Source organism: Lolium perenne, chromosome 2 (genome assembly GCF_019359855.2).
Source record: "Lolium perenne isolate Kyuss_39 chromosome 2, Kyuss_2.0, whole genome shotgun sequence".
NCBI lineage: Eukaryota > Viridiplantae > Streptophyta > Magnoliopsida > Poales > Poaceae > Lolium > Lolium perenne.
Window position 1 is genome coordinate 67,862,991 of NC_067245.2, and position 13,068 is coordinate 67,876,058.

The 13,068-nt window shown below is 43.4% G+C and overlaps 1 protein-coding gene across 1 annotated transcript; it reads left to right on the forward strand.

The window, feature by feature from the left end:
- The first annotated feature begins 7,028 nt into the window (after positions 1-7,028).
- On the forward strand, positions 7,029-12,725 carry LOC127332865 (uncharacterized). Its single transcript, XM_051359200.2, has 4 exons — positions 7,029-7,390; positions 7,683-7,937; positions 8,043-9,225; positions 12,325-12,725. The coding sequence occupies exons 2-4, from the start codon at positions 7,716-7,718 to the stop codon at positions 12,336-12,338; spliced, it is 1,419 nt and encodes a 472-aa protein (XP_051215160.1). The 5' UTR covers positions 7,029-7,390; positions 7,683-7,715; the 3' UTR covers positions 12,339-12,725.
- The last annotated feature ends 343 nt before the right edge of the window (positions 12,726-13,068 follow it).

The window sequence follows — 13,068 nt, forward strand, 5'->3', positions numbered from 1 at the left end:
CTTTATGTTAAGTCAGTTTACCTACTTCTTTCTATCTTAGAAGCAAACACTTGTGTCAACTGTGTGCATTGATTCTTACATGCTTACTTATTGCACTTATTATATTACTTTGTGTTGACAATTATCCATGAGATATGCATGTTGAAAGTTGAAGGCAATTGCTGAAACTTAAATCTTCCTTTGTGTTGCTTCAAAACCTTTTATTAAAAATCTATTGCTTTATGAGTTAACTCTTATGCAAGACTTTTTGATGCTTGTCTTGAAAGTACTATTCACGAAAAGTTTTTGTTATATGATTCAGTTGTTTAGTCATTATCTTTTTGTTAGCAAACTATAGACCATTGCTTTGAGTCACTTCATTCATCTCATATGCTTTACAATAGTATTGATCAAGATTATGTTGGTAGCATGTCACTTCAGAAATTATTCTTTTTATCGTTTACCTACTCGAGGGCGAGTAGGAACTAAGCTTGGGGATGCTTGATACGTCTCCAACGTATCTATAATTTCTTATGTTCCATGCTAATTTTATGCCAATAGCTACATGTTTTATATGCACTTTATATCATATTATGGCATTTATTGGACTAACCTATTAACGAGATGCCACGGTGTCAGTTTCTGTTTATTATGTCTGTTTATTGCAGAAAAGGCCCAAAAACCAAAGTGCTCGGAAAAATCCAGAAAAATCACAGAAATTCTATTTCGCCAGAAGACCCACGGAGCCAGAAGGGCTAGGCCAGAGGAGGCCCAAGGCCTCCTCCCCATCAGCTGGCGCGGCCAGGAGGGGGGCGGCTCCGCCCTATGGGGTGGGCCCCTCGGGCACCCCCTCACGCCGCCCTTTCGCCTATATAAAGCTCCTGCTGCGAAAACCCTAGCACGATCGACGATTTCTCCAGAAGAGTTCCGTAGCTCCGCCGCCACCAAAAAACCTAATTCGGGGGACAGAAGTCTGTTTCGGCACCCTGCCGGGACGGGGAATTTCCCCCGGAGCCATCTCCATCGACTCCATCGCCATCTTCATCGCCGTTGATGTCTCCCATGATGAGTAGGGAGTAGTTCTCCCCAGAGGCTGAGGGCTCTACCGGTAGCTATGTGGTTCATCTCTCTCTCCCATGGTGTGATCTTTATGTGATCATGAGCTTTGTAATCTAGTTGAATATGTAGATTGTTACTCTTGTCTATTATGCACTCTAGAGGTTACTTTAATATGAACTCCGGAGTCACTCTCCACGGTGTGATGGTGACAGTGTGCGCATCATGTGTGATTCCTTTATGACGTTGTGGAGCTTGTTTACTCCGGCTTGAGGTGTGCTTTTGCAGCCATACACAATGAATGGTGTTTGTTATCCAACAAGAGAGTGTTTGAGAGTAGCATTTATTTATTCAATTATGTGATCATTGTTGAGAGTGTCCACTAGTGAGAGTATGATCCCTAGGCCTTGTTTCTAAGCATTGAAACACCGTTTCCAACAAGTTCTGCTACATGTTCGCTTGTTGCCATTTTTATTTCAGATTGCAATTACTACTTATAATCATCCATATTATTTGTATTTCACTATCTCTTCGCCGAACTAGTGCACCTATACATCTGACAAGTGTATTAGGTGTGTTGGGGACACAAGAGACTTCTTGTATCTTAATTGCAGGGTTGCTTGAGAGGGATATCTTTGACCTCTACCTCCCTGAGTTCGATAAACCTTGGGTGATTCACTTAAGGGAAACTTGCTACTGTTCTACAAACCTTTGCTCTTGGAGGCCCAACACTGTCTACAGGAATAGAAGCGTGCGTAGACATCAGCGGTCTCAATGTTTCAAAGTCGGCATGAGATCGAAGGAAAAAGGCAAGTGACAAATATCAGTAGCCAAAAATAATCTGAGAAAAGAAACTTTTATTGTACATAATTAATAGGATGACATGCGGGTCCCATGAGCCAGCAGCTTACTCAACGTTTCAGAGACAGCATGAGATCGAAAGAAAAAGACAAGTGACCAAATTAGGGGTAAAAAATAATTCCAAGACATGAAACTTTTATTCTACATAAAGGATGACTTGCGGGACCCACGAACCAGCAGCTTCCTCAACGTTTCAAATGTGGCATGAGATCAAAAGAAAAAGGCAAGTGACTAAATATCAGGTACCAAAAATAATCCAAGAAAAAACTTTTATTGTACATAGAGGGTGACATGCGGATCCCATTTCGCAGCACGGGGTCAAAAAAATCCAAGAAAAGAAAGATTTCAATTGGGCTGCATCTGGACATCTGGGCCTTCGAACTATCCTGCTGGAACCCTTTTGACTCGTATAATTTTAGCCCACTCCAAAACAGGAAAGTTCTATGCTTCGCAAAAACAAAAAACAAGGAGATTTAACATCTAAGTTTGTTTATGTAAAAACAAAGATTTAATTTATCCCTTTGCAATAGCTTAGAGCGAAATACACTGTTTATTGTCTGCAAAATAATCAAGATGTCACATGTTTCTTGTACGGGGAGGCTGATATCGGGGACCCATGAGCCAGCAGCGTCGTCAATGTTTTAAAGGCGGCATGGGATCGAAAGAAAAAATAAACCAAAAATCAGTTGGTAAAAAAATGCAAGAAAAGAAACATTTATCGTTCTAAGAGGATAACACGCGGGACCCTTGAGGCAGCAGCATCCTCAACGTTTCCAAGGTGGCACGGGATAAAAAAGGCAAAATAGCCACAAATTAGGGGTCAAAATAACTCCAAGAAAGGAAAAGTTTATTGTTCATATAGGCTGACATGTGAGACCCATGAGCCGGCAGGTTCCTCAACGTTTCAAAGGTGGCATGAGATCGAAAGAAAAAGACAAGTGACCAAATATCAGGAGCCAAAAATAATCCAAGAAAAGAAACTTTATTGTACATAGAGGATGACATAAGGGTCCCATTTTTGCAGCAGCGGTCTCAACGTTTCAAATGCGGCTTGAGATCAAAAGAAAAAGAAAGTAGCCAGAAATTAGGGGGTCAAAAAAATCCAAAAAAAAAGTTAATTGTACATAGAGGATGACATGCGGGTCCCATGAGTCAGCAGCTTACTCAACCTTTCCAAGGCGAGAAGGGATCAAAAGAAAAAGGAAATAGCCAAAAATCAGAGGGTGAAAAAATCGAAGAAAATAAATTTTTATAGTACAAAGAGGATGACATGCGGTTCCATGAGCCAGCAGGTTCCTCGACGTTTCAAATGCGGCATGAGATCGAAAGGAAAAGGCAAGTGACCAAATATCAGGAGCCAAAAATAATTTTTTATTGTACATAGAGGATGACATATGGGTCCCATTTTGTAGCAGCGGTCTCAACTTTTCAAAGGCGGCATCAGATCGAAAGAAAAAGGCAAGTGACCAAATATCAGGAGCCAAAAATAATCCAAGAAAAGAAATTTTATTGTACATAGAGAATGACATGCGGGTCCCATTTTGCAGCAGCAGTGTCAACGTTTCAAACGTGGCACTGGATCGAAAGAAAAAGGCAAGTGACCAAATATCAGGTGCCAAAAATAACTCCAGGAAAAGAAACTTGATTGCACATAGAGGATGACATGCGGGTCCCATTTAGCAGCAGCTTACTCAACGTTTCAAAGGCGGCATGAGATAGAAAGAAAAAGGCAAGTGACCAAATATCAAGAGCCAAAAATAATCAAAGAAAAGAAACTTGATTGTACATAGAGGATGACATGCGGGACCAATGAGGCAGCAGCATTCTCAACGTTTGCAAGGCAGCAGAGATCGAAAGAAAAAGGAAATAGCCAAAAATCAGAGGGTGAAAATAATCTAAGAAAATAAACTTTTATTGTACATAGAGGATTATATGCGGGTCCCATGAACCAGTAGGTTACTCAACGTTTCAAAGGTGGCATGAGACCGAAAGAAAAAGGCAAGTGACCAAATATCAGGTGCCAAAAAAAACTCCAAGAAAAGAAACTTGATTGCACATAGAGGATGACATGCGGGTCTCATTTTGCAGCAGCGGTCTCAACGTTTCAAATGTGGCTTGAGATCAAAATAAAAATAAAGTAGCCAGAAATTAGGGGGTAAAAAAACTCCAAGAAAAGAAACTTGATTGTACATAGAGGATGACATGCAGGTACCATTTAGCAGCAGCGGTATCACCGTTTGAGAGGCGGCACGTGATCGAAAGAAAAAGGCAAGTGACCAAATATCAGGTGCCAAAAATAACTCCAAGAAAAGAAAGTTGATTGTACATATAGGATGACATGCGGGTCCCATTCAGCAGCAGCGGTATCACCGTTTGAGAGGCGGCACAGGATCGAAATAAAAAGGCAAGTAACCAAATATCAGGTGCCAAAAATAACTCCAAGAAAAGAAACTTGATTGCACATAGATGATGACATGCGAGTCCCATTTTCTAGCAGCGGTATCACCGTTTGAGAGGCGGCACATGATCGAAAGAAAAAGGCAAGTGACCAGATATCAGGTGCCAAAAAAATCCAAGAAAAGAAAGTTTTATAGTACATAGAGGATGACATGCGGGTCTCATTTAGCAGCAGCGGTATCACTGTTTGAGAGACGGCACGGGATCGAAAGAAAAAGGCAAGTGACCAAATATCAGGTGCCAAAAAAAACTCCAAGAAAAGAAACTTGATTGCACATAGAGGATGACATGCGGGTCCCATTTTGCAGCAGTGGTCTCAACGTTTCCAAGGCGGCACGGGATCAAACGAAAAAGGAAGTAGCCAGAAATCAGGGGCAAAAAAAATCCAAGAAAAGAAGGAATTTTCGTTCATAGAGGATGGCATGCGGGACCCATGATCATGTATCGTAAACAGCTCGATCGGAGAGCATTGAACGAGATGACGCGATCGAGAAAAAAAAACAATGCTAGAGAGGCTGCCATCTGGGCCCTACATCCCCGGGCGGTGCGGATTTGCGTTGATTCGGTCGGCGATCCCGAGAATTCGTGATGCACCACGTCCCGGGCCACCATACGCGACGTTTTGGATGATAGCAAAAATCGTCGGGCATGGTGCAGCAGCAACCACGACGCGACTTCAACTTCGTCGGCTATGGCAACTTTTCTTGTAGTGCCAGTCTCGATTTACCGGGTAAATCTGGGCTCGTTACTCCATCCTTTACACGTACTCAACTCTTCGGTGATTACCAAGCTTGTATCTTTTGAAGACCCAATATATTGGAAAGTATCGGCTGGTGTCAACTTCAGTCCCTACCTGAAGCTTCGCTTGAGCCAGTCACTCGGGGCCTACTGATGTGGACATTACCCTTCGGGTACCCGACATTGCCCTACCTCGTCTGGCCCAACAGGGGCCCATCTGGAGCACCGTAGCCCAAGGAGGTCCAAGACGTCGGTTGCGCGGTGAATAGATGGAATGAGACGATTTCTTGAAGTACAGGGCAAGGAAACATCAGGTATGGGAAGATTAGATGGAATATATCTGTATTGTAACTGAATCCGCATAGGACTCTCGGGACCTAGCCTCCTATATAAAGGCCAGGAGAGGGCTGCCAGATCTCTCTCTCTCAACTTCTCACGCATACACCAAACCCTAGCCACCTTGCCTCTCGGCGAGAACACCACTACGTAGTCCTTTGGGTGCCCCATTGTAATCAATTTCACTCATAATCAAGATCAGACAGGCATGACGTAAGTGTATTACCTCTACGAGGGCCCCGAACCTGGGTAAATCTTGCCTCCCGCTTGTCTGGTATCCGATGTCTAGTGCTAACATGTAGGCTTCCGCTGACCCTAAGCCCCTCATGGTGGGCATTGCCGAGGAGCCACCTCGTCAGTGGCCTTTTATAGGTACCCATGAAAACCAATCATTGCAGATTTCACGGGGGCCAGATATTCCTAGGAAAGTGAGGGCCGAACGTTCTGCGAGTGACGAGGGTTCACCTCGGCAATGCCCATGGATCATGAACTTGGGTTTTAGGGAGAAGATGACGATGGAGATTCTGAGAGCGAGAGCAGACACACCATTTCTTCATTCTTAAACTCGCACTCCATTGCCTCATTCTTCAAGACATGCTTTGAATAGGCTCAACTTCCAAGTGACCATTCTTAGGATCACCCCTTGAATAACTTGGCCATCTGTTATCACCAGAATTTGACCGGATCAGAGGTGGGCTGCGATCAAGATTGGGCTTGAATCACATGATCTTCTTCACTTTCTCCATATTTCAATCTTGACGCCAACAAATAGTTCAAGAAAGGATTAAGGACAAATCCTAAAAAATATAATTCAAGGAAAACATTAGTCCATAGACAATGTCATTAGTTATCAAAACCACACATGGGGCTCCATGCACTTTCAACCATCTTTTTGTGGAGGTGTGGTCATCGCTTTGCTAGAAAATGAAGACCTATAAAGATCAAGTCTTTTATACTCCCATTTTGTGACTCCCAAGAAACATTAAAATGGAGCTAGCCACCACAATGATTTACTTCATCCGGTTCAAAATAACTGACAAAAAAAATGGATGTGTCTAGACATGTTTTACTATGCAGACAACTAATTTAAATCGGAGGGAGTAACATATTTGACGCATCGGACGTTGGCTGGCTACCCAAAACTGATCCCTGGGATAACAATGCAAGTTGAAAAAAGAAGAAGAAATGTATGACCAAATGTGTGGTGTAAAAATAAAACAATATCTACATGGTATACAAAACGTAAGTACAACCTCATGTTCCTTCAACAGCATTTGATCATTCACGAGCCCATGTTCTAGCATGTGGCATATTTGAATCATGTGAGGTTTTTTTTGATGCGATGTTTCGAAAACATCTCCTCCCGCAAAGAGATTTCGAAAAAGAATCCCACGGGCTCCGGTTTTCCACGTCGTCAATGGCAAGCTGCGGCTCCTGCTGGCAACAGCAAGAGGGCGGCGTGAGGTTGAATCGTCTTCCTCCTCCGGCGCACCAGCCCAGCTAAGCGTCCAGCGCGGCAGACCGAGCTCTGATAATTATATCCTGTTATTTTCCGCGTCACCCTGCCTCAGCTGCTGCTGCTGCTTTCCCAATCTAGGCGATCCGCGCAAATTGAGGCGATTAAAAAAGGGAAGGCAGCCCCTCCCCTCCGCTCCGCAAAAGTAAAAACAAACAACCACCGCATCGCATCGGCATCGCAGCACCGAGCGAGCGAGCGAGGGAGGGAGGAAGGAGAGAGGCGGAGCAAAAGTTGGATAAAAAGGAGAGGAGGAGACGAAGCGTCCAAGCCCAAGTAACATCCACCATCCCCCACCTCCCCCCTCCGTCCATCCTCCTCCTCCCCCCCACCGCCGCATCCAGATCTTGGCGCCCGCCGGAGATCGAGAGGACCGGCCACGCTGCGGGTCCCCCCGATCCCTCCGCCTCGTCCGCCGCCGCCGCCGCTGCCGACGACGACCGATCGGTGAGTCCGCCCGCCACCATCCGATCCGCCGCACCTCCTTCCGCGCCGATCGGCGCCGGATCGGCCGGATCTGGTACGGATCTCGCGGGGGCGAGCGTAATTCTGCCAGTGGCCCTGCCTGCTACCCAAAGTTTGTCGCTTTGCTGCTCGATCGCCGCGTTGCTTTCAGCTCGGATCTAACGTAGCTCGCGCCCGCGCCGTGGCTCGCTGCCTGCCTTGTGGATAAGCCGGGGTTTTGTCTGCATTCGCTATGGCTGGCTGGTATGAATTGCGCCTGACTTGTGGATTGCAGGGGTAGGAGGGGAGGGGAGGACGCGCGCACGAGATGGAGGCCGACTCCGGCAAGCTCTTCGTCGGCGGCATCTCCTGGGAGACGGACGAGGACCGCCTCCGCGACTACTTTGGACGCTTCGGGGAGGTCACCGAGGCCGTCATCATGAGGGACCGCAACACCGGCCGCGCCAGGGGATTCGGCTTCATAGTCTTTGCCGAGTCGGGCGTTGCCGAGCGGGTCACCATGGACAAGCACATGATAGATGGACGCATGGTAACTACTACGTCATGCTCCTTCCATCTTCTTCTTCTGCTGCTGCTCATCCACTCACGTGCATTTCCCTCTTTCTCTCCCTCTCTTACGCTGAAATTCCTGCAGGTGGAAGCCAAGAAAGCTGTGCCCAGGGACGACCAGAGCATCGCGAGCAAGAACAATGGCAGCAGCATAGGGTCGCCCGGGCCGGTCCGTACCAGGAAGATCTTTGTCGGGGGCCTCGCATCCAACGTCACCGAGGTTGAGTTCAGGAGGTACTTTGAGCAGTTCGGCATGATAACGGATGTGGTTGTCATGTACGACCACAACACGCAGAGGCCTAGGGGATTCGGCTTCATCACCTATGATTCAGAGGACGCCGTGGACAAGGCGCTGCACAAGAACTTCCACGAGCTCAATGGCAAGATGGTTGAAGTCAAGCGAGCTGTCCCCAAGGAGCAGTCCCCTGGACCTGTTGCACGCTCACCTGCCGGAGGGCAGAACTTTGCCATGAGCAGGGTCCATAACTTCCTCAATGGCTTCAACCAGGGCTACAACCCGACCCCCATAGGAGGTTACGGCATGAGGGTCGATGGAAGGTATGGGCTGCTTTCGGGTGCCCGGAACGGCTTCTCTTCGTTTGGACCTGGCTATGGGATGGGCATGAATGTTGATGCTGGGATGAATGCAAACTTTGGTGCAAGCAACAGTTTCCTCGGCAACTCAAATGGCCGCCAAATGGGTTCTTACTACAATGGTGGTTCAAACAGATTAGGTAGTCCTATCGGGTACGTCGGTCTTAATGACGACTCGGGGTCAATACTGAGCTCAATGGGGAGGAACGTCTGGGGCAACGGGAATGTCAACTACCAGAACAGCCCCACAAACATGAGCTCTTTCGTACCATCTGGAAGTGGGAGTCAGGTTGGCCTTACTGGTGACACCATAAATTGGGGAGGTCCTACTTCTGCCCATGGGATGGGAGGCATTTCAAGCCTCGGGGCTGGTAACATTGGCCGTGGGACTGGAGATAACTTTGGTTTGCCATCTGGTGGCTATGGAAGGAGCAACCCAACTGGCACCATTGGTGAACCTTTCTCTGCGTCAGCCAATGCATATGAAATGAACAACATAGATACATATGGCAACAACTCTATCTATGGTGACTCAACCTGGAGGTTCACGTCATCTGAGATCGATATTCCCCCTTTTGATAATGATCTTGGAAATATTGATCCAGATATCAAATCGAACATGCCAGCAAGTTACATGGGCAACTATACTGTTAATAATAATCAGACAAGCAGAGGTCAGTATCCGCTTCAACATTTTGCTACAATTTACGTTTTGTCCCTTTTAAAAAAAAAACTGAAGGTGTTGCATAACTATTCAAGAAGCTTCATTCGTATGTAAATAGCCCAATTTGATCTTCTCATCATAGTTTAGACAAACAACATTTACATGTCTATGCATTTAGAAATGGAAATGTTTCATAATTGCACGCCATATGCTTAATCAGTTGATGCTACAACGTTGTCAGTAGACGTTTTTTGGGGCTTTCATGAGGTTTTATATGCACCGTAACTGATATATTGCCTATGATCGGTTCGGAATTGACGATGTATAAGATTTGTGAGCTTGCATTTTGTATGAGCATGAAATGTTCACAACTTGTCCTTAAAGCTTGGATGCAACTTTGTTTATTCAAGGCGTAGTAGATTTTCAGCTAGTCGCTGCACTTTTTGCGTACTACTGTTGTTTTAGAGCATTTACGTGGTAGATCAGTTGATTTATAGGAGTCTAGACATTGTACTGGGCGCTGCCTGTCTGTTTTGGCCATAATGAAAGCACTATGCAGTAAAAACTTTTGGACATGCCCAAAGCTTTGTGTGATAATGAATAAATCAAATAGCGAGCACTTCCTTCATCCGTTCCATTGACCTGGAACATGACAAACATAATGGATTAGCTCTTTAGGGCCGCTGATGTGTTTCGCCATTTAGTGTACCAAGTAAATCAATTTAATGATTGGTATGGGATATAATTTCTGTAATTTGATGATCATCCATCTTTGACATAATGCTAGGACAAATTTTATGACCCAACTCTATGATAAGGAGAACTTGTGATCTGTGATACTCTCTCCATTTCATATTTGTTGTCGCAGATTCGGATGTATCTATACACGTTTTCGTGTATAGATACATCTGAATCTGCGACAATTAATATGAAATGGAGAGAGTACAACTTTGTTTTTGTAGTGCCATCCTGAAGTTGAGGGTGAACTATAGTGTTGGAGATGTGTAGTTAATATTGCTGAACAATGCAAAAGGAACTAGGGAGGGTAATATTGAAATATAAATATAACTGGAAATGAGGGTGAACCATGAACCATTATGACAGCATGTTGTATACATATGTCTGTTGTCATTGGCTAAGCAAATCACTTCTCGAATATATTTAGAACCTAAAGTTAAAACATCAGTTTGAAGGAGGCCCCTGGCATAAGTGACTTACGTGGATTTCTTAGTGAAGTGCGCCGAGGATGTACATATGTTTCCTTTCGTCAGATGAACTACTGTAGCATTATAGCTCTAAATTATCATTTTCTTTAAGGACTTATGTTGGTGGTTCTGTTTTCAAAGATGATGTCTTTTATTGTTAGTTTTCTGTGCTCAGTAGATAGTCTAGTGTTGTGCTTGGTTTCAACCTATATATCCCTTGCCAACGTATTGGCTAACATTTTGCTTATCCATAAATTGGCCAACATTGGCAAGAAAAATGAACAAAGTGGACAGAAGAACATTGGCATCATCCAAAAAATGAACCAAATATGAATGAATTGCTTTCTTAGAAACTAATCATGGCAACCCATTGAATGCTCATTTATTAATAGTACTCCCTCCGGCCCTAAATGCTAGTAGCAGATTTAGGCAACACGTACTCCCTCCGATCAAATGAATAAGGCTCATATATTTTTTGAAAAGTCAAGCCAAATAAAGTTTGGCCAAACTCTTTGAAAAATTTATCAACTATTATGATATTTTATATATATCATTTGGAAAAATATATTTCATGATGTATTTATTGATTTTGTATTTGCATGTTAATGATTTTTTTGTTAAAACTTGGTCAAACTTTACATGGTTTGACTTTGAAAAATAATATAAGCCTTGTTCATTGGAACAGAGGTAGTAGGCTAAAATCTGTCTAGGTTTATTGAACCTATGACATTTATTTAGGGCTGGAGGGAGTATATCTTTTGTGATAATTTTCCTTTGTGGTTGTTTGTGTTTAGAATTCTGGCAACACGTTAATCTGATTTGTTCAAATAACTAAATGTACTAGAGAAGAAAGTTTGATGTAGATTCTCTCCATAGAAATGCACCAAGACTTAGATGATCTTGCTCAACTGGTGTTGTAGAGATGGAGATTTGAATGTTAATTTGGAGGGAGCTTTAATCTTGATACTTTTATGCACTGAGATGAGACTTGCTCCCTCTGTTCTGATTTACTCTACATTCTAGAAAAAAACAGACAAACTAGTACTGCATTTATTATACTACTTAGATAGATAAACAACCTATCCAAGCTAAATTGAAAGTAATGACATCCAATCCAGAGAACAATATCGCTTCATTTTCCGTGTTCTTGTTGACTAAAGCTAGAATGTAGATTAATATGGAACAAAAAATTGGCTTAGAATGTAGATTTAAACATAACGGAGGGAGTAGATGATCTTGCTCAACTGGTGTTGTAGAGATGTAGATTTGAATTTTAATTCGGAGGGAGTATTAATCTTGATAGTTTGATCCATTGAGACTTAGAGATCTAGATTTGAACGTTAATTTGGAGGGAGCGTTAATCTTGATCCTTTTATGCACTGAGACTTGGATGATCTTTCTCAACTGGTGCTGTAGAGATGTTGGTTTGAATTTTAATTTGGAGGCCGTGTTAATTTTGATACTTCAATGCACTGAGACTTGGATGGATCTTGCTTGACTGGTGTTGTAGAGATGTAGATTTGAATATTGATACTGACAACGGTGCTTCATTGGTTGCCCCATTTCATGTGTAGATAGTCAAATGTGCTGTTTAGTGTTAGGGCTCCTTGTCTCAAGGACACAGGCAATACTCTGTCATGAAGAGTTACTCAAGCTATCTGATCTGTCATGCACATGTACTGTGTGATAACTTCCTTTATGAATATGCTTGGGAACGAAAATGCATAAGATTTCTAATTACTTCATAATGCTATACATTTAGTAGTCCGCACATGATCTAAGGTACATTGTACATGCAGTAATCGAGTCTGTTTGTTGTTAATGCCATCTTTCTTGTCGAAACCTATACAAAGAAGAAACTATATGGTACTTGCTTCTGATTATGATTATTTACCCCTTTACAGGTATCACTTCCTAGGCGAGAATATTATTATAGTCATATATGACTTGGGATAGGCGAGACACCCTTTATATCAGGTATTCAGGTGCAGTACTGTGAATTGGTGATATCAGATTAATATACAGGTTAGTTAATTGTTTCTAGCTAACCAGAGGTGTGGTTTATGGACACCAACATGCTAGAGGAGCGGATACAAACATTTTGTGAAGGTTTCAGATTTTAGTTTAATTTCTACGTGTATTAGGTCTTTTGGTTTTCCAATGAGATGTGCAGTGGTGATTGCGGCACACACTTAGAAGTGTTCCAACATAAGCTGGAATTCTGTCATACGGACAAACTTGTATACCAGGAATGCTGTATTATCTTGCCCATTTATGGCAACATTAGCTCGTGTGTTTTCTTCTCTTTTGACCATTTCATTTGTTACTAGAGATTTGGTTGACTTTATACTAGTATAAAACTATTTGGGGGGTGCCATTTCCATCTTGGCCCCCATTAATAAAGTCACCAAAAGTACATAACTATGCTTCTTCTTCCTTGTATGTATTATTTTCGCTTGTTTGCAATGGGAAATAGAACTTTTGATCTGATCAGGCATATTAGCACATCGTGTTGCATCGTTTTAGAGCTTATCCAGTCGGTAGGTACTCAAATGCAAGCTTTTCCTAGCTTAGGGTGCATGTGCTCGTGCCTTCCATTTCCGTCTTTTCGAAAGTAGCTTTAGGTCTCATGTGGAGGGTAACCTGCT

Excerpts from the sequence above, each read along its gene's own strand:
- LOC127332865 (XM_051359200.2), top strand. The coding sequence starts at position 7,716 with ATGGAGGCCGACTCCGGCAAGCTCTTCGTCGGCGGCATCTCCTGGGAG. Across the intron at positions 7,938-8,042 it reads ACATGATAGATGGACGCATG|GTGGAAGCCAAGAAAGCTGT; the intron begins GTAACTACTACG and ends AAATTCCTGCAG.